This window comes from Akebia trifoliata, chromosome 13, assembly GCF_017979445.1.
Source record: "Akebia trifoliata isolate Shusen 1 chromosome 13, ASM1797944v1, whole genome shotgun sequence".
Taxonomy (NCBI): domain Eukaryota; kingdom Viridiplantae; phylum Streptophyta; class Magnoliopsida; order Ranunculales; family Lardizabalaceae; genus Akebia; species Akebia trifoliata.
In genome coordinates, this window is record NC_141387.1 from 27,855,690 (window position 1) to 27,878,514 (window position 22,825).

The 22,825-nt window shown below is 35.1% G+C and overlaps 1 protein-coding gene and 1 long non-coding RNA gene across 4 annotated transcripts; one reads left to right on the top strand and one right to left on the bottom strand.

The window, feature by feature from the left end:
- The first annotated feature begins 7,306 nt into the window (after nt 1-7,306).
- LOC147388186 (uncharacterized) lies at nt 7,307-20,910 on the top strand. 3 transcript variants are annotated; one of them, XR_015171474.1, is made up of 3 exons: nt 7,307-7,642; nt 10,823-10,948; nt 15,200-15,551. It is a non-coding gene; the product is annotated as an uncharacterized LOC147388186 (long non-coding RNA). The 3 variants fall into 3 exon arrangements; XR_015171475.1 differs by lacking the exon at nt 7,307-7,642 and adding an exon at nt 16,007-20,910 and having other exon boundaries at nt 10,525-10,948; nt 15,200-15,946; XR_015171473.1 differs by lacking the exon at nt 7,307-7,642 and having other exon boundaries at nt 10,474-10,948.
- Nucleotides 13,960-15,326, bottom strand: LOC147388187 (uncharacterized). The gene is made up of 3 exons (XM_086421620.1): nt 15,036-15,326; nt 14,757-14,873; nt 13,960-14,670 (listed from the first exon to the last, which is right to left on the bottom strand). Exons 1-3 carry the CDS (start codon nt 15,324-15,326, stop codon nt 13,960-13,962), a joined length of 1,119 nt encoding a protein of 372 aa, XP_086277746.1.
- Nucleotides 20,911-22,825: the final 1,915 nt, after the last annotated feature.

A 22,825-nucleotide genomic window follows, 5' to 3' on the forward strand; every position in this document is an offset into this window, starting at 1 on the left:
TTGTCGACTTTGATACCATTTGATAGGAACTCTTTGGGTCGAACTCACTCTTCAAAACTGGGTTGCAATGGGAGGGTTCCCAGGAGCTCATATACACTTACCCAATCAAATATAGCGTGGATTTAGGAATGGCACACGATCAAATCAGATTCACTCTCCACACTTGAAGGTCAAATCATCACACACAAAAAATAACCCAAATGATCAATTAGAAATAGAAAATTATCAAGATAACAACCTTACCATGTAGCTTTTGCTAGGAACGATCCTAGACTTCCAAGGAGGATCAAGGCTTACTACAAGTTAAACAAAATTTAGAATAATCAAGGTCCGATCTATCCATGCTATGAGGGCCTACCTTACCATGTAGCTTTTGCTAGGAACGATCCTAGACTTCCAAGGAGGATCAAGGCTTACTACAAGTTAAACAAAATTTAGAATAATCAAGGTCCGATCTATCCATGCTATGAGGGCCTCTATTTATAGAGAAACTTAAGAGTTAATGCTCCTATTAACTCTCCCAAGGTCCAAGGTAAGTAGTTGCATAATTTAAACTAAACTCCTAGGAATTACAAGACCTAAATAATACCATATAAAGGGTCGATTTCTTCAAGAGAGAGTTGCCAAAATCTAAGGGCCTGTTTGTTTGGGCTTCTAGAGCTGACTTTCTCTACTTTTTTAGTTTTTAAGCCCAAAAAAACCAAAAGAATGATGTTTGTTTGGGTTTTTGTGCTTTTGCAGATTTCAAATGAAGCCCAAAAATAGCTCTTAATTGAAGTTGTCTCAGGCCCGCTTCTTCAAATGGCTTTCGCACAAAGCCTATTACAGTAAAATGATTCCTATGAAATTATCAAAATACCCTCCATCTATTACTGAATTTCCAACCAAAACTTAACCGAAGAAATCCCACCTTTAGAAATTTTTCTCATCTTCTACAAGCGCCCAAACCATCGAGACTTCTTCCTGATTTTTTTTGTGGGTTTTAGGTTGTTGCAGAGATAAACAAAACGATCAAACTAGTTGGATGAAACGATCGAACCTTGAACCATTGTAACATCGTCTCTTTTTGTGGGTTTCCTCTGAAATCTGAACCAACTGGATGAAACGATCAAACCCTTCATCATCGAGGATTTGCTTTGTGCAAAGGAAGTTCTTGCGACATCACCTCTATGATTCTCCTTGTAAACAAGCAGATCAATGAGGTATGCTCACGATTTTTCCTTCTTCAAATAGAGATCACATATGAATTTTTTTCTCTTTTATATGTCTGATTTGATAACTTTTTTGAGAAATTGAAGAGATTATTAAAATTATTAGTGAATTTCCATTTGCTTTGGTTCAGATTTTAGGCTTCATTTATTGGTGACAATTGAGTTTTGGGTTTTGAAAAAAATCCATTTGTTTTGTGAAAATTGAAATTATTGAAATTATTTCCATTTGTTACTTGTATTTCACTATGTTCTTCATTCCTTATCTTTATCCATTACTATTTCCTCTTTTTTTTTAAATGAATAATCAAGTTGTTAGATGCTGAGGTAAAAAGTAACAAAATCAAAAGAAACATAGTCAAAAATTAATTCTACAAGATGGATACCCTATCTTCATAAGATTTGGGTTGATATCTGCGTGGAATTGGTATAGAAGAGAAAAAGACCTAATACATCATTAAATTTATCGGGGTATTCATCTCTAAATAAGATGCATACCTTATTTTCATAAGATTTGGGTTGATATCTGTATGGAATTGGTTGAGAAGAGAAAAAAACTTGATACTTTATTGAATGTATCGGGGTATTCATTTTTTATGTATTCTCGATGCATTATCAATATAAGAGTATTTTGGTTATTTTACCAAAATCCAGTAATAAAAAACTGTCAAATGAACATCAATTTCTGACTTATGTGCTTGTGTAACAAACAAGCTTCTATTATATGTAACTTTTTAGACTCTGGACTTCCATTTTTTTCATAATACAACTTCTGGAGGTAGAGCTGGCTTCTATAAATAACAGACCCTAAGAAACCTTTGGCTTTTTATGCTTTTACTGAATTTCCAACCAAAACTTAACCTAAGAAATTCCTCTTTTAGAAATTTTTCTCATCTCCTACAAGTGCCCAAACGATCTAGACTTCTTCCCAAAAAATTTTTGTGGGTTTCAGGTTGTTGCAAAGATAAACGAAATGATCTAACCTTGAACCATTGTAACATCGCCTTTGTTTGTAGGTTTCTTCTGAAGTCTGAACCAGTTAGATGAAACGATCGAACCATTCATCTTCGAGGATTTGCTTTATGCAAAGGAAGTTCTAATCCTCATTGTGACATCACCTTTATGATTCTCCTCGCAAACAAGTCGATCAATGAGGTATGTTCTCGATTGTTCCTTTTTCAAATAGAGATCACATGAATTTTTTCTCTTTTGTATGTCTAATTTGTTAACCTTTTCGAGAAATTGAAGAGATTATTGAAATTATTGGTGAATTTCCATTCGTTTTGGTTTAAAATTCAGACTTCATTTATTGGTGACAATTGAGGTTTTGGATTTTGAAAAAAATCCATTTGTTTTGTGAAAATTGGAATTATTTCCATTTGTTACTTGTATTTCACTACGTTCTTCATTCCTTATCTTTATCATTACATTTCCTCTTTTTTTAAAATGAATAATCAAGTTGTTAGATGCTGAGATAAAAAGTAACAAAATCAAAAGAAACAGAGTCCAAAATTAATTCTGCAAGATAGACACCATATCTTTATAAGATTTGGGTTGATATCTACGTGGAATTAGTTAAGAAGAAAAAATACCTAGTACTTCATTTAATGTATCGTGGTATTGATCTCTAATCAAGTAATTGTAGTCATTTTTTGTGTATTCTCGATGCATTATAAATATAAGGGTATTCTGGTTATTTTACTAGAATCCTGTAATAAAAAGCTGGTAAATGAACATTAATTTCTAACTTATGTGCTTCTAAAACAAATAAACTTTTGCTGGATGTAGCTTTTTAGGCTCTGGGCTTCTGCTTCCTTCATAATACAGCTTCTGGAGCTAGAGCTAGCTTCTATAAATAACAGACCATAAGCAACCTTTGACTTTTCATGTTTTTACTGAATTTTCAACCAAAACTTAACTTAAGAAATCCCTCTTTTAGAGATTTTTCTCATCTCCTGCAAGCGCCCAAACGATCGAGACTTCTTCCAGAAATTTTTTTATGGGTTTCAGGCTATTGCAAAGATAAACTTAACAATCGAACCTTGAACCATTATAACATCGCCTCTTTTTGTGGATTTCTTCTGAAGCCTGAACCAGCTGGATGAAATGATCAAACCCTTCATTTTCAAGGATTTTCTTTATGCAAAGGAAGTTCTAATCCTCATCGCGACAACGCCTCTATGATTCTCCTCGCAAACAAGTCGATCAATAAGGTATGCTCTCGATTGTTCTTCTTCAAATAGAGATGACATATGAATTTTTTCTCTTTTGTATGTCTGATTTGTTAACCTTTTTGAGAAATTGAAGTGATTATTAAAATTATTGGTAAATATCCATTTGTTTTTGTTCAGATTTTAGACTTCATTTATTGGTGAAAATTGAAGTTTTAGGTTTTGAAAAAAAATCCATTTGTTTTGTGAAAATTGGAATTATTGGAATTATTTCCATTTGTTACTTGTATTTCACTACGTTCTTCATTTCTTATCTTTATCCATTACTATTTCTTCTTTTTTTTTTAAAAAACTGAACAATCAAGTTGTTAAATGTTGAGACAAAAAGTAAAAAAATCAAAAGAAACAGAGTCAAAAATTGACTCTACAAGATGGATACCCTATCTTCATAAGATTTGGATTGATAACTACGTAGAATTGGTTAAGAAGAGAAAAAGACCCGGTACTTCATTGAATGTATCGGGGTATTCATCTCTGATCATGTAATTTTGGTCATTTTTTGTATATTATTGATGCATTATCAATATAAGGGTATTCTGGTCATTTTACCATAATCCAATAATAAAAAGCTGTCAAATGAACATCAATTTCTAACTTATGTGCTTCTATGACAAACAAGCTTCTGTTGGGTGTAGGTTTTTAGGCTCTGGGCTTCTACTTCTTTCAGAATACAGCTTCTAGAGCTAGAACTAACTTCTATAAATAACAGACCTTAAGCAACCCTTGGCTTTTCATGCTTTTATTGAATTTTCAACGAATACTTAACCTAAGAAATCCCTCTTTTAGAAACTTTTCTTATCTCTTACAATCACCCAAATGATGGAGACTTCCAGAATTTTTTTCATGGGTTTCAGGGTGTTGCAGAAATAAACGAAATGATCAAACTAGTTGGATGAAACGATAGAACTTTGAACTATTGTAACATCGTCTCTTTTTGTGTGTTTCTTCTGAAGTCTGAACCAGTTGGATGAAAAAATCGAACCCTTCATCTTCGAGGATTTACTTTGTGCAAAGGAAGTTTTGATCCTCATTGCGACATCGCTTCTGTGATTCTCCTTACTAACAAGCCGATCAATGAGGTATGCTCTCAATTGTTCCTTATTCAAATAGAGATCACGTATGAATGTTTTTCTTTTTTGTATGTTTGATTTGTTAACCTTTTTGAGAAATTGAAGAGATTATTGAAATTATTTGTGAATTTCCATTTGTTTTGGTTCAGATTTCAAACTTCATTTATTGGTGACAATTGAGGTTTTGGGTTTTGAAAAAAATCCATTTGTTTTGTGAAAGTTGGAATTATTGGAATTATTTCCATTTGTTACTTGTATTTCACTATGTTCTTCATTCCTTATCTTTATCCATTACTATTTTCTCTTTTATTTTAAATGAATAATCAAGTTGTTAGATGCCGAGACAAAAAGTAAATAAATAAAAAAAAAAAACAAAGTCAAAAATTAATTCTGCAAGATGGACACCTTACCTTCATAAGATTTGGGTTGATATCTACGTGGAATTGGTTAAGAAGAGAAAAAGACCTGGTACTTCATTGAATGTATTGGGATATTCATCTCTAATCAAACAATTTTAGTCATTTTTTATGTATTCTCGATGCATTATCAATATAAGGATATTCTGATCATTTTACCATAATCGAGTAATAAAATGTTGTCAAAAGAACATCAATTTCTAACTTATGTGCTTCTATAACAAACAAACTTCTATTAGATGTAGCTTTTTAGGTTCTGGACTTCTGTTTCTTTCAGAATACAGCTTCTAAAGCTAAAACTGGTTTCTATAAATAGCATAGCCTACGCAACCCTTAGCTTTTCCTGCTTTCAATGCCCTCCCCCAACCCACATAAAATAGGGCCCAATTATGATTTGATTGGATTACTTCAAAGTGAAGTTATCCACTTGGGTTCGATCCATATTTGTTTCAATTAATCAACAAGGTTCGAGTGGAAGGTCCAGAACCTTAATCGGTCCAATTTGTTGCTCCATGTTGAACCCTTCCATGTAGTTCCAATTGTGGGTAACATCATTCTCCCCTGGTTTGAAAAAACTCACCCTAAAATTTATTATTTGTGGATGGTGCCTCTGACGATTAATTTCTTCATCCCTTGTTTTTCTTTGCAAAAGTCACAAATCCATCTTGTTGAATCATTGGGAATGGGCATAGGATTCATGCAATATCAATGAATTGTAGTCTCATCACACTTAATGCAAAATCCTAACTACCCGATAAATCCTCGATTTTCACATAGACAACAAATTGTTTAAAATTTTGACACTTCACGATCAATTCTAAAGTCATCCATCACTTGCCCTCAACATTAGAGTCACCATCCGGAGTCTATCCATGTGGATGATAAGAGTAGTCATCTCAGAGATGTCTAATTCGTACAAGTTTTCACTAGGATCCGTCTCATCTAGATATGCGAGATGGTAATAATTAGGGGGTTTATCTGGGCCGTTAGAATCGAAGTCACTATCATTGTCGTCACATTTGCTTTCTTTACATTCCTCATGATGATCATCTTCACCTTCATCGTTTGCTTCCTTGGCCTCATCATTAATGAAATTCTCAACTCTCAGAGGATTCTCAGGGTTATGATCAGCCGACATCTCAATCACTTCAAAAATGTTCTCTGACCCCAAATCAGAATTGTTGCAAATAGTATTGAAGGATGCTTAGGAATCAAAATGAAATGATTTTGAAGACTATATCCACATAAGCTAAAAAATAATATTTTCTTTTTGGTTATGCGGTCAATTTGTCAAGGAAAATTCGCTTTCCATTTACTCGACTCATCGCATCATCCGCTAATTCAATTGACATCTTGGCTTTGTTAGGTTGGTTGACACTTTGCAAGGAATTTTCGAACGAGATGAATCCATCGCTTGAATTGGATTTAACCTTGTTGCGGGAGTGTTTATACTCACTCTGATACCAATTGATGTAGCGTGGATTCGGGAATGGCACACGATCAAATCAGATTCACTCACTACCCATGAAGACGAAATCGTCACTCCCAAAGATAACCCAGATGATTAATTAAAAATAGAAAAAAGATAAGGTAACAACCCTACCTTGTAGGTTTTGATAGGGAACAATCCTAGATTTCCAAGGGGAGCAATGCTCACTACAACTTAAACAAAATTCATAATAAGGTTTGATCTATCCACGTTATGAGTGCCTCTATTTATAGAGAAAATTGAGAGTGAATGCTCCTACTAACTCTCCCATTGTCCAAGATAAGTAGTAACAGAATTTAAACTAAAATCCTAGGAAATTTCAAGACTTAATAATACTAGATAAAGGGCTGCTTTCTTGAAGAGAGAGTTGCCAAAATCGACGCAACCCTTGGCTCTCCATGCTTCTAATGTCCCCTAGAGAATAAGGCCCAATTGTGATCCAATTGGATTACTTCAAGGTGAAGTTATCCACTTGAATCCGATCCATATTTGCTTCAATTAATGAACCTAACCTCAATTGAATGTAGTCCCAATCGTGGGCAACATCATTAGGCAATGTTGGGCAAATAGATTGGATGTAACACTTTATTGCAGGAAAGAGGATTCCCCAAACCCCCCCAAACCCCTTTACCAGCTTCATCGTCATTAGATCTCTGGGCATCCTTAAAACAAACCGAACCTCTTAACAATTGATAAGCAATTGTAGGATGTAATGCATGGGTGAACATATAAATGTAATCTTCACACACATACAAATTTTGTTATTCAACTGTTTTAGTCATTTTATTTGACCCAAACCTGTTAAGGTCGAGTTAGGGCTTAGTGGACTATAGCCCAACAATGATACAAGGTTGGTCTAAGTTCAAGCCCAGCTCCTCTTTTGGACTGGGTTCCAACCTGCCCATTGATAGCCCACTTAGAGTACCCAGTTTCCTTTCCATTTCAAGGTTGACTTGATATTCATAAGTCTTCACTTCGTTATTAAGAAATAAATATCAAGAGAGACATTTCCTTCTAAGGAAGTTCAAAATAGACTTGGGAGTTGACGGGTACAGGAAATAAGATTCCCCAAGACCTACCTCTTCATCACCTTCATCATCATCATCAGTTGGTTGATCATCTTTAAAACAACTACCAAATCTCTCAAATTGAAGAATAACAATTGATCAGTTGAACACAAGGGGTTCTGCAGTGGGAGCAGAATCTTTGGTAGGATGTGATGCACAAGGTAATATTGCTGAACCTGTTTTCTTGTTTTTTTTCTATTTCTATTAAGGCCTTGTATTGAAGCATAGAAAATTCTTAGTTTAATGATGCTTTCTTGGTTTCTTCCCCCACCCCTCAAAAAAAAAAAAAAAAAAACAAAACTCATCATCTTCAACCTTCCTAAAAAAGCCTTTCTTGTTCTTCAGAATTGAAGATAAAATTTTGAGATGGTAGGTATAAATGTTATTAATCCATAAATCACCAATTTAAATGACCGATCTCTTATTCGAAGAATTTTTGGAAAAATTCTGTTCTGATCCTTACACTATAGGTTCTTATGGGATCTTAATATTTGGATTCGATAACAAATTGATGAAATGTAGGTTTGAACAAGCAGATTCGATAAATAAAATATATATATATGAATTAGGATTGAGATATTCCTATTTGCAGTTTGACTAAACTTGACTTGAATTGAATTTTAAGAATCTAAACTAAATACTTCTTTGACATAGTAAAGTTTATGTCAAGGGATCCTGACCCTGTAATGTATTATAATGTAAATTTCTTGTCCGGTCATCTAAAACAGGGAGGGAGTAAGAACTAAGAATGGGTATGGGATCATTAACTCATGAAACATGACTTTAAAAAAAAATATATATATATATATATTGACATCTAACGGTCAGGATTTATCTCAATATCCTTGAGATACATGTTCTACTTTGTTGGATTTTTGTGTTTTAATGGCAAGAAATGAGTAACTAGATCTTTACCCATATTAGGAGTTGAAGATATGATTGATCCATAGTTGATCTAATTTAAAAAGAAGTAAATCAATTTATCAATTTGGGGAATGCTTGGTGAAGGTCCTTAGATTCCGAATAAGCAATTCAAACCCATTGTTTAGGGGGGTGAAAAAATTCCTCACAGATCTTGATCCAGAATTGACCAATCACATGAGCCCACTTGTATTTAGGACATCTCTAATTTACAAAATTACCCTCGTTAAGTTTCAGTGTCACGACCATGGTTTCAAAACTTTGTTTGCCGTCTCATCTTGTCCATGGATGAGTCAACTCGTATTGGACGAGACAACTATTTAACTCGGTTTAGAATGATTGATTTACATATATTCTTATTAAATTATTTATAATTTTTTAATAAAATTATATTTTATTTACATAATAAATATTTAAATTCTGAAAAAAAAAAAAAAAAAAAAAAATTAATCAAAATCTATAAAATCTCCAATTGACTCGACCAAGTTTTACTGATTTGATTGAGATTTTTAAAATATTGTTAGAGACATCTAACGAGATATGTGATTGTCCTGTATATCCATATTGTTGCTGTACAATACCTGAGATGACAAACGCACAAGATTTAATACCCCATGGTCACGACTCAAGAGAGACTGTAAGCCTCTTCATTTAATACCATGAAACCCAATACATATTTCTACCTTTAATACTAAATTTATTTTAATTGACTAATCTTTATTATACACAAATGGATACAATTTCTTACTTGGAAATAAATACCATAAAAACCCGTACTTGAGAAAGTCGTAGTAGTAGCAAAAGCCATTGAATTCTTCTTTCATACATCAAAAGAATTGAACTAACTGAATCGATCTTTCCCAAACTGATTTATTACATATATTGACTTAGATTTCAAAGTAATTAAAGAATGAGACCTAACTAGTTGCACATCACCCAGTACCAATTGCACTCTTTCACTGTAAAAAATTTACTTGAACTAGATTTATTAAGATTGCACCCCAAAAATAGAAAGTTAAAAACATTTTTTTTCATAGTGACCACAACATCAAAGCTTCATAAACTATATCTTCAATTTTCAAACCTTCATGATCCATGACTAGAATAAAAATCTGCAGAAACCCGTTGTAATGATGGATTATTTATCTTAACTATTTGTGTAATTTTTTTTCTAGAATGTAACAAGTAGGGATGGGATCGTTTTTTAATTTGTATAGGTGAAAATAAGCAAAAATTTTAGATTGGAGTGCAATCAATTCTAGCTAATGTGTAGCAACTAGTTGGTCTCTTTAAGTAATTGGCCTTCCATTAAAAGTTGATTCGATGGCTAGTCACAAATTTAATTGAATTTTAAAAATATAAAACTAATAAATATTTATATTGAAATTCTTAAAATCATAAAAATATATGCATATAAAATAAAACAATTCTACCAGCTGACTCAACCGATATTTTAACATATTGGCTGAATTAATGTCTCAACTGAGACTTGAAATCATGTTGATTAGTGAAATCTAAATTAACGGTAATAAATAAAGAGAGCTTCTATTGCCACATCAACTTTTCCTAAGAGCATCCCAAGATGTGTGAACTCATCCCTGATTTACATAAGAATTGCAGTGCTTTTAGCAAAAGTTGGTGTCAAAATAGAATCTCTCTAAATTAAATCTGACTAAATGGTCAAGGATATCGTGATCGACATTATCATCTATACCTTCTTTTAAATTCAAAACTCAATATTATCATCTCTACCTTCTCCATGAGTCTTCTTTAAAAAAGAATAGGAAGTGCATTTTACATAAATTATACATTACTAATAACCCATCAACCCGATTTTTTGTGGGTAAATCCAAACCAAAAAAATAAATAGAGTCCAATCATAGTCAGCAAATTCAATGACTCTGTTGGAAAAGTTGGAAATTAAATCATGGGTTTTTTCATCCATGATTAAAACACAAATTTCACAACTGAATCAAGAAAAGTTAATATATATATATATATATATGATAAATCCATACTGTTTTAAGTAAGCTGAGATATGGTAAAATTTTACTACCCTTACCATATTCAATCCTAACAAGAGATGACATTAGTGAAAATGATGACCATTTTAATAACAAGATATCGAATAATGAGGATGACATCAAATTTGATGTTATGATCAATTGATGAATCCTACTGTAGATTCTTGATTGTACTAATTTTATATTTTGACACCTTAAACTTGTCTTGTCCCTTTTGTTAGTTTATATATATATATTCTTGTAATTTAATATATAATTAGATGGTATACTATGATAACAAGCCTTAATAGAAACAATTACACAAACCTAATCCTACCCAAAATAATAAAAATTATTCTTAATTTCTGTAAATTTTTCTTAACCCAACCTGTGATTCGGCTCAATGATTGGTGCCAGAAGGTACTATAGGAGTGGGGATGATTTGAAGTCATTGGTGACATCTAATTCATGATGGCTCTTAAGAGTATCCGGCCTTCCACTTCAAGGTTCTGCTGAGGGAGAGGAACACCAGCCACACAGAAGGTAATATTTTCCGAACCTGATAAATATTCTTGTTTCAATATCAAATTGTGTGTTAATTGTCTTCTTGTGTTTTTCTTCCTTCTTTTTCAACTAATAGAAGCATGATGTGTTTGTAGTAGCTAGTAGAATGTATGTAACCTGCTTTTTTGTTTCTTCTACTTGTATACTAAAGGCCCTGTATAGAAACTAAGAAATTTATACCTGTTTTCAGATTTCTCAAAACATAAAATTTCTTTTTAGAAAAATATTTAACTGTTTCACTTCAGAAAAAAAAGACAATAGGGTCATCTAGAAAAACCCCACTACGTTTTGGTGAAATATTTGACATATACCGCCTACATTTTTTCCAACTGCTGACATGCCCCTTGCCTTGAATCTTCTCTTATATAGACTAGGGAAAATGAACTAAAAGCCCTCAGCTTCAACCTATAACCAATTCTATCTTCAACATTTTTAATCCATTCAACCTCATCTTTTTTAATACATCGTTTTCAACCTCTACTCAAAATCCCATCGTCTTCTACTTTTCTAAAATTTTATCTTTGTTCTTGAGGTTTGAAAGTTGTAATAGATATAGAATCTTAAAGATGACGGGTTTTTCGAAGAAAAATTAGAAGCAGCCTAGAATCGATAAAACCTAGGTTGCCTTACATCAAGTCGTTTTTCATTAATCTATTGGAGTAAATCGAGATCAAAGGCTGTGTCAGGTCATCAGTTTGAAAATACAGGATATCTCAACTATTCACCAAAACGGGATGGGTTACGTCTACATCACCCAAGAAAATATTACAATAAATGCATGCATGTATGCATATTGGTCAGTGAAGAATCATGGATGAATAAAATACTTAAACCCATTAGAACCTTACAAGGATTCCTAGATCATTATGGATGTAGCGAGTACCAAAACCTATCAAACTCAGTTCCGGTTTTGATCCTGAAATGGGAGATCAATTCCAGTTCCGATTGAAGTTTTAAAACTTGAATTGAATCCAATATCTATTGAATTTAATCAACTAAATTACCAACAACATACTAAAGAATAATGCAAGAAAATACTCGAAATGGATTGTAAAACATTATGTTTCAACAGTATGAAAGCTTATACAAAGATTTACAGTAAATGTAATGCATGCAACAATACTATTGACTCTATCATGCAAACAAAACTCGAGTGTCTTCAGATAATTGAAAAGATCAAGAGAACAAAACTGAAGGGTGGTGAAGAAGCTTACCAACATTAGATCTTTCCAACTAGTTCTGTGAGACCACTGCATTGCTTTTACAAAGCCTTCATGTCATTCAACATTAGGAGGGTTGAAAAATCTCTTCTCCTGATTTTCACCCTTGTCCACTCCTCAAGATACATCTTTTCGCATAATCTTGAAATTGATTCTTCCATTAAGTTGAGTCAAGTTAGCCGGTATTTCCATTTTACCTAATTTTTCTAAAGAAATATCAAAATGCTCAGCGGTGCCTTGCCTTAGTGCAACATTCTTCGGCAATGCCATTGTCAGGCTCACAACTAGCTGACAAATCTTGAGATGAACATTGCACGTTGTGGGAAAGCCCCTCCACATTAGAATCCTCACTATTTGTGTTTATTTCTGTTTTTTCGCTGAACGAGTTGGGCTGAATGATGTGGGATTCTAGAGATAATCCTTCTGTATTTCCAATACAAGTAACAGGCTCATTCAAAGATGAACATTGCATTTTGAGGAAGCAATCTTTAATACTAACGAGCTCTTGGGAATGCCCTTGCACAACAGAATCTTCAATATTCAGGCTCCTTTCTGCTTTGTCGTCAGATGAGCCGGCCTGAATGGTTTGGAATTCTAGATACAATACTTCTGGGTTTCCGACAAATTCTTTTACGGAAATGTCAACAAACTCCGTCGGTGCCTTGCCCAAGCCTTCTTCAGCTTTGTCATTGTCACCCTCACAACATTGCATGTTGAGGGAGCAATCTTTGATACCGAGAAGTTCTTGGGAAGGCAACTTCTCACTATTTGCATTTTTTTCTGTTTTTCCGTTTATGCCTTTAAACCCAACTCCATTCTGCGCCCCCACATTGTAAGAAGGCCCGTTTCCGTTGCCGTCATCTCCATCACTTCTAACGAATGCACGTTCACTTCCCAAATTTTCTTTATCCTTGTTGATTCCTTGAGATGACCCAAGCACATTAGTGCTTCTCTCACTGATAATGACTTTATCAGACGACAATTCCTTGTTACCGAAAGATGGCCGTACCAGTTTCCTCCTCTTGTGCAATGCACCTTGAGCAGCACCTCCCATCTCAGTTCCACCCCCCATTTTCTGGGTTTTACTCCGGCGCTTGAAATTTACTATTGGAATCTCTTTGGGTTTTTCATCACTACACATTTCCTCATCTCTTCCTGGAGCAGTAGCCTCACCCATATCCGTCTGTGCTATGTTCTCGAAACAATCACCATCATCAGGTCGCCCGCTAAAACGTTTTTGCGATTTTTTCAGTGTTTTCCCCCAGCTGTTTTGGCTCTGATAGAGCACACTCATGAGTTGGTTCACCGACATATTCATATTGTGTTTATTACCCAAATATTCGTCATTATCTTGTACGTTAGCTTCTGGGGCCACAGTTAGGCGGGAAAAAACACTGGTTCTCTTGTCCTGATTGTCAGAATGTAGATTCATGTGAGTTCTGTAGTCATCAAAAGTAGTTGGATCATCATGCCCCAGCCCTTCATAGGTATCTATGTTCTGAGAATCTAAGGGATACACACCAAAACCCTCACTAGGCAAAGAAAGAGGAGCAGCGGAAGGTTCATAATTTGAGTACAATGGTCCTTCACAGCCAAACTCATGTTTTGGTACTAAAGAAAAGGGATGGTCAAGTACATGGGACGTACCCTTACCCGGACTACAAGCAAAGCATGGAAATCTACTTTTGAAATTTGCATCCCTTGAAGGCATGGTAGGTACAGATGGGTCGGGAAAGGACAAGCCTCTGTAACATTCAAGATCAGTAGAGTCTATGTTCTTGTTTCTAGGATATAAAGCCTCCGGGAATAGATTTCTGGTGCTAGAGGGTTCAAAATGGTCCTCAGAAGTAGAGGAATGTAATCTCCAAGGTTAGTAGTCTTGGCATCCCACTCGTAACGTCTCACAGTCGGCATATTCAAGTTTTCCAAGTCAACACGGGATGGGTTCATCTGGCTTCGGGAGAGCGGAAAGAAACCATCTACCGAATTCTTAGAGTGAGCGACAAGTTCTTGGGCCGAAGTATTGTGGTCCATACCAACAGAATATGGATGGTTATACCAAAAACTAGGAGACTTTGGAGGGTAAGGATAACAATGAGTGTTAACATGTTCGTTATCAATATCTACATGAGATGTTGGACGAAGTAAATTGGGTATCTGTGGCTCCACTGCATCCGGTACTGTGTAAGGAAACCTATGCTGACCTTCAGTTATAGGACGGTCTGTTTCTAAAATGAGTTTTTCAGTATCGCCTGAAAGGTTTAGGTTTGACCTAGAGTAATTGGTCGAGTTCATTGGTTCATAGTCAATGCTAAGTTGATTTTCATCTCTATCTGTTGTTACGAACTTGCCTTCCTCAGATACTCTGATTCTACCCATATCCAAATTCCCAGACTGTTTCTTGATACCACCTGAAGATAAACGCAGGGGTTTCTGTATTTTAACCTTTCTTGAGTTAAACAAACATAGAAGCTTGAAAACCTACATGTTCAGACCAAAAAAATAAAATTAAGCTGCTTTGAAATATAGATCCATAAAATTTGCCAAGACTAAGAGAATGTGCAAACCTGATCTTTAGATAGACCAAGATTGAACTTATTTGCCGTGTAGTAATTATCTTTAATAGTGTCGCGGAATTCATGTTCAGATAGAGGATGACAATGCCATAGTGTCTTGAAAAGAATCTGGAAAAAAGCACGAGAAAAGACAGAAAATTCAGAAAACAGCATTCTCTGAAAAAAGTTGTAAACTTATTCTAAAAAGAGAGATTCTATTGCCACACCAACTTTTGATAACGCCACCCCAAGATGTATGATAAAAAAACATCATCAACTTAGAGATTATACCTGGGCAGGAACTTGCCTCCCTGACAACCTGAAAGCACCCGGGACAATATTCATGGCACCATCTGAAGTTGCCTGAAACACTCCATATAGTTTTCTCTCCTCATATTCAAAAAGAAATAAAGGCATTCGAGCTTTAATCTTTTTCACAAAATTGGCTTGTGCAGGTGGAAGGCCAAAAAGCTTTCGCTTAAGACATTCCTTCTTTGTGCTACGGTTGGACATGAAGATTGCACCAAAATATGTGGGGCCACTCTGAGCAAAATTGTTCTCTTCATCCTCAACGAACTTCATGGATGTCCTTGTGAACAAGCTATCAAATTTAGTGATGATGGTGTGAACACATCCAGGGCTATAAGGTGGTATGTTAATGGGTTGGAAGGATCATAAATATGCAGAAATTTCTTTTACCTATAATCTGAACTACAACAGAAGAAAGAACACAAAGCAGTTCAAAATAAGCATATGAAATAACAATGATCAAAGAAGGTCAAACCCTTCAGGCCAATTAGGTATTCTCTTAATGATCCCAAATTAGTTTTAGATCTATTATCATAATTAAGAATTAAAATTGGAATCTATTGAACACCAAAGTGACTCTTGTACCAATTGCAGAATAATCAGAAACCACAAATAGGATTTACCGGAATTCTCTTATAATGCATGGGAAAGAGATTCCCCGCCTTTTGCTGTATAAGGAAATTTTGAAGCCCGTTCATCCAATTTTTAAACTTAAACAGGACTGACCGATCTCCCAGTTGAGCTAGAACCATAAGACCAAGATTAATCTAATTGCATAAAGAACTTTCCCATTTGAACCCCAAGATTAATCTAAAAGTCACAAGGTCCAATTCAACTCGTTTGTTAAAAATATAGCACCCCTTTACAGCTAAGACAGACAGATGTGGATGTAGGTGGCAAAACATGGCAAGTCGTCCAAAGTTTTGAAAGGTATTTGTGGCAGATGTGATGAGGAGGACCTGCATCAATATGCCTTGGACCAAAGCTTCCATTGATGCCTTGTGCCTTATTCAAAGAGCTAAAGCTTGTGAGACCTTAAGCTTAACCACTGAGACTCAAGAGAAAGGAGGGTGTATAAAGCCTTCTATACCTTTTAAATGCAACAATCAAGGGTGTGCATTTTATGTGGATATGTTGGTGTTGATAGATTGTAGAAGTTTACAAAATTCAATTATAATTTTTGTTTCTGTTTCCCTCGCCAATCATTAATTGAATAGTTTATGAGGACATCCAAGTTTCAGCTTCAAGATTTCAAATTTTCAAGGTCAAAGATCCCAGATGGGAATAGATGCATTTGAGCTGCTTTTAAGGAGCATAGAGGGCCCATTGGACTGTTATTTAATGGGTTTTGTAGCCCATTAATGGGCTAGATGGATTTTAGAGATATGAGTCTGTTTATTTGTTTTGGTTATTTAGGAATTAATTAGTTATTCAATTATTTTATTAGAAACCCACTAGTTATTTCATTGTTTTATGTTTTAATCTTAGCCATAGATTTGATTTAATGGTTGAGATTAGTCCTAGGGTCAGAGAACACTATATAAGCCTTTGATTTAGTTATTTCATTAGACAATGAATTAAGAATTTACAGATTTACATTTTAGTTCTCCCAAGAGATTAGTGTGAAGCCATCTTTCTTGGTTTGATTCCAAGTAATCATCACAATCTTTCATTTTTCTTCTCTTTTTGTTTTTTCCTCTTTTGATTTAAACCCATCAAGAATCCTCTAACCCAATCAAGAAACTCATCCAATCCTCCTTATTACACCATGACGGAACCTTAGAGTCTACCCCATCCACCCAAATAACTCTATTCTACCCCAATTATACCTTAAATCACATCTCGACATCACCACATTTGAACCTCCTCTTTAACCCTACTTAATTCATTTAGCTCTTTTCCAAATCTATACCCCAAGGTTTCTTCCAAGTGAATCCCAAACTAACCTTACACTACTCCGCATCATCCCCAAACCTCTCACAATTAGCCAATTTTAATCTCTTTCTTTCACACAATTGAAAATAATACTATGGGGCTTATTGTTACTGTTCAAAACACATAACTTGTATCCATGCACTTCATAGTCGCCTAGAGTTCGCTCCCAGAAATATAACCATCCCTACCCCCTCACATCAATCCCACGAGCCTTTTATCCATTCTCATTCGATCACAGCGGGGGACCAAGTCAGTTCTATTTCTCGATGGGGGTAGGGAAGGGATATAACTCAGCGGTAGAGTGTCACCTTGACGTGGTAAAAGTCATTAGTCCGAGCTTGATTATCCCTAAGTTATCATGATTGCATATCCATCATTTGAGTCTCCAACAATTATTCCAATAATTACATATCCGATTTGACCTATGGACGAATATGCAAGCATAAGTTTCATGCTTATTTGAGTAATAGCAATGAGATTCCCCAATATCATGCTAAGAATAGCTAGCATGATACCTGAACAGTAAAACGTTGTGTATACCCTTTCAATACATAACCAACTAACATTGTCAGAATTCATCACAAACGTTGTGTATAACCTTTCAATACACTCCATATCTTAAAACATTGTTTATACCCTTTCAATACATAAAGAACTGACATTGTCAGAATTCATCACAATAGCCAATAAAACCCCTTGAACCTAGAAACACTCTCTTGAAACCCCTTGATTGAGTTCAAGAAAATCCTAATTAATATTGGATTGAGATTCAAAGTTAGTTGGAAGCTCTATCATCCTAAAGATCCCTTGGCTTAATATTTGCGAATACCATTGCAGGATTGTCACTTAGCCTAGGATCTTTTTTTGATTACTTATTAGATTTTTCTTATTGATTTATGATAGTATTAGATTATTTTATGATTTCTTTATTCATAGTAATTAATCTTCAGCTCATATGCATCATTCTAGGTTAGTCATCATCATCCTGCATCATGGCAGGCTGAGATGGCCAACTAGGAAGAAAACAAGTACGAAGGTACTACTCTCTCACAATACAGCACACCACATCCCACCTCCCTACATGGCCTTCCCTTTGAAAATTCTACATTTACATTCCCTTCACAAGCCCAAACAGATAGTGAAGTGAGTGATGCTCCATAGCACCCTTTTAACCCCAGAAAAGAAATTCCCCAACTCTAGCCAAGATTCAAAGCAAGCCCTTAATGAATCAGGAAAGCAAAACAACACTCCAAACAAACCCAAGAAATGTGTCCAAACATCATGAGCCACCTAACAATGCATCAAGGTGTGATCAACTGATTTTGCATCCTTAAATTACAACACACAACAATTTGCCCCACAAAATCCCCTACACATCAAGAAGTCCATCATTTGGATTCTTCCCAAAACTATTGTCCAGATAAAGAAGCCCACCTTCGACGGTGATCTTGGTTCCCATATTGCCATCTCCAGGAATAGTTGTGACCCATCACTAAGGAGAGAACGATATGACCTAACCAAGAATAACTCGTTTTTGCTTCCCCCCAAATGCGAACATCCTCTCTCTCAGCATCAAACAATACGAGCTAGGACGGCTAATCAATCTCCCAACCGCCTCGATTTCCCAATCATTGAAAACCCTTCGAAACCCAAAATCCCATGACTAAGTCCCATCAAACCCAAGTTTGTATCTAGAAATTGGTACGCCCTTCTTCGTGGAAATTGAATACAAAGTCGGGAAATCATCCATGAGGGAACGGTGGCCACACCAGCTATCTTCCCAAAATCTTACTCTGTCTCCTCTTCCCACCTTGAATCTCGTCTTCAACCCAAACACGGGTACTACTTTCATAATACTTTTCCACATGCCACAACAGTGAGGAGCCCTACCTACACCACTTTCCCAACCAAAGACACTTGACCAAAACTTCGTTGCGATGACACATCTCCGAAGACTATCCACTTCCACACCAAAGCACCAGATACATTGTCCAAGCAAAGCCATATTTACCAACTAGACTACTTTAGATCAAATAAGAATTTTTTTTTATAGGTAAAAGATTAATGATTAGTAAGTAAAGTTGGGTTCAAGGGGGTTTGAACCTAGGACATGAGAACAACATTCCACACGTCTTACCAACATATCTATGTTGGCACTTCAAATCAAATAAGATAATCATAAACAAACTTCCCCAAATAGATCAATGTTTCTTTGTCAAAATTTTCCTCTGTTAATTTTCTTTACTATTTTTTATAAGTACTCTTTTTTGTCAATTTTCTTTTTTTTTTTTAATAAGTTCTCTTCTTTACTAAATGTATCCTACTTTTTATTTGCTTTTATATTTACCTTATGCTTTTGACAATTCAAGTGCCTCAACATCACCTCTTAACTTAAGAACATTGCCCTCTCATTGTCCATTCACATAGCCCTTTGACACATGCTACCATACGCTACAACAGAAGGTGCAAGGACATCACCCAAAGTCTTGAATGGACAAATAGACGTAAGCAGCGTTGAGGTGTTAGATCAGCTCAATACAATAAAGTACCTCACTATGACTATACCAAGCAATCAGATCCACTACATTGGGCCCCACATTGATATGTCCATCGAGCAAGCATAAGATATCCATCCTCTCTCAACACACACTTTGACAGAATATTGACCACCAATTGATGTCACATACTTAGTCGCGCAACACAACAGCAGGAAAGCAATTGGTTCAAATGAATTTAATTGAATTGTTTTAGGAAACTATAGCAGTCACTTGATTTTGGAGCAGGGGAGTGAGCGATACCAACATCAAGGGTCGAAGGTTCTTATAGTTAAGGTTACATATGAGAAACGTAGCAACACGAGCTTTGCCAAGTAAAACCAGTAGATATGATTGTCAATTGCAAACATGAATAGGAGAATTTGTAAAATCACCCCAAGAAAACTATACATCACTATATCAGCCAAACAAATCAAGGAACTAAAATTTACCTTGTAGGTGGGTCAATTTCCCTTAACTACCCTTCATGCCATAAGAAAATGGAACCTACCTAGCATATAAATAAGCATTTCTCCAATAAAGAGTTATGTTCCAAAAACCTGATGCTCATCTATTACTACCTAAAAGAAAACCTCCATTATCTTCATTGCTAATGTGATCCATCATATTTCAAGCCTCTAGCAAACACCCTACAGATCCATCCATGGGAAGGAGTGAAAGTTATTCACCTTAAATTTAAGGAATCATGACCAAAACATGTGAACGTCAAAATCCACTTAACATTTAGAATGACACTCCTCACAAAACATTGATATGGGGGCCCGAGGAGGATTCTTGGTTACAATAACTCCAACAACACTCACTTAAATCTATGAAATTGTGACCAGAAGGTGAGGATGTCAAGCTTAATTCAAAAATCAGCACAACATCCATCACAGAACACTAGGATTGGGCCCCAAAGGAGGATCTCTGATTTCAATAAAAAGTGTTACCTTTGGCGCTTCCAATTTTCAAGTTTTTGCTGAGCCAGAATATCAACACAACCTTGCACACCATGGCACAGCACAACACTTTTCAAGGCACTTGCTGGTTTTCCCTATTTTTTCTTCTAAAATGAATCAACATTAAAAGTGGATTATATACTCTAGTAACTTGGTTAGCTATCCAATTTAAAGTTTCCTTTGTATTCGACAACTTACTAGACTACTAACAGGAAGATCTCTTGTACCACAAGTTAATAATATGCACGCATATGCCACCTATCGGTATCGAAACTGTTGGATGTTGTCGTGGCAGACATTTTAACATTTAGGAATCATGCCACATGTCAACGTAACACTAGATATTGTCAGATAGCATATGTGATGTTGTGCAATTAGCATATGTTGTGCACATATGTGATTGGACAATAGCATCTGCAATTGCTAGCACCCAAAAGAAAGTGTGTTCTTTAATAAAAATATTAAAAAGTAGGAAAAAATTGCAACTATTACAATAATTCTAGAAAATTAATTTTGTAATCTTTTTATTTCCAATTTTGCTGTAATTTATTGTATATGCATGTTTAACAAGTATGTAAGAATGCCTAAACTCAAAATTTTGGGGAAAAAATGAAATCTTACTACTTGAATGTTGAATTATTGACTCTTGAAGGTTGAATGTTGCCAAAATCCTTAAGTTTTGCTTCTTGAATGTTGATTCTTGAGCTTGATGCAGAAGCAAAGAATTAGAGATTTTAAAAAAAAAAAAAAAACATAATATATAAATTACAACTTAGAAGTGATCAACAACAAGAATAGAAGTGAGTTATTGATAGTTAAAAATAGGTTAGAGTGTTGTCGGTGTAGGACGTACTAATGGGCATTTTATTTTTATTTTTTTTTAACTTTTGTCCATTGGTCAAAAAAATTTGTTAACTCCGTCAATAAATATAACAACAATTTAAGCCCTTGATGCAATGGCATCAAAAGAAAAAGTAGTTCGACAAAATGACTGCCAAAAGAAACCATGGAAAATAGAGGGGAGGGGAGGAGAGCGGAAGCAACCCATGGAAAGTGGAACCCTTGTAATGACTTTCAGAATCCCACAAAAACCCACCATTAGAAAGGTCACATGGCAAGGAGATGGGAATAAGAAAGTTCCGCACGAGAGTTGTGCCAATTGGTGTTATAAAAAGGTTTCAAGATAGAGAATTATGAAATTAGATGACCTCACCTACAATTTGCAGATGATATTCTCATTGGACCATCACATAAACAACTCGACTTGTCAAAATATATCCTTTGTTGTTTAGAAGCCATTTGGAGATTTGAATATAAATTTGGGAAAAATCAGTATCTTCAAATATGCAGAAAATGATTATGTTTTAAGCCTTACAAATTTCTTCATTGCGCAGCTGCTTCTATGTTTCAACCTACGTGGGGATGCCCTTGGGAACAAGCAATCATTCTAATTCTATTTAGGATTATGTAATGAAAGGAAAATGTTAGCCCTAAAGGTGTCCAATTATCTCTCAAAAAGAGAAAATGAAGCATTCATTGTTCTAGGTCCTTTATCCATAACCATTGATACAAGAAGCTATTCTATTTCCCACTGTAATTTTGAGGGTAATCATTTAAAGTCCCTTCAAAAGTAAATACATACAAAATATATAAAGATATAACTAATCATGACATTTTTTTATTCGTGGAACAAAATGAAATAGTTATTGTATTCAGTAAATATTTTGTTAAACCGTCTACTATGTCCAGAGTTTTTTTTTTTTTTTTTTGAGAATATCAAACAATAAGTACCCATTCTTCTCCTTCCATGCACCTTTACCCACATATTTGTTTGGGGTTCAAAAGTTCCTTCAACACCTTGAAAGAAATTATAACTCTTGATTGCCTCATATATGAAATTGGATTGTTGTGAATTTTGATACAATGCTCCAAGAAAGTGGGGAATCTGCAAATCACATCAATCGTCATTACAATCCGACTTAGCCATTTCTTTCAGCAGTCTCGGATAAAAGCCAGTCCTGGGTTTAATTAGTAGTTGTTTATGGCCTTCTCCCATTCATAATTTTATGGCTATTCGGAGGGAAAGGAACAATGGGTTGTTTAAGGAATGGAAGCTGATACAAAAGGCATCTCTATCCAAGGAATTATACTCCAGTGAGCACCATTTCACAATGTGTTCAGAGGGGATCTTTGAGGATTTGGTGTTTAAAGGAAGTTGTTTGTCTATGAGGAGGCTCAGTTTTCTCTCATATGCCTCATTTTTTAATCTAATGTAGCTTTGTTACTTGTTTTTTGTCATATTTCCATGTAGGTATTCCCGACCTACTAATCCATATATTAT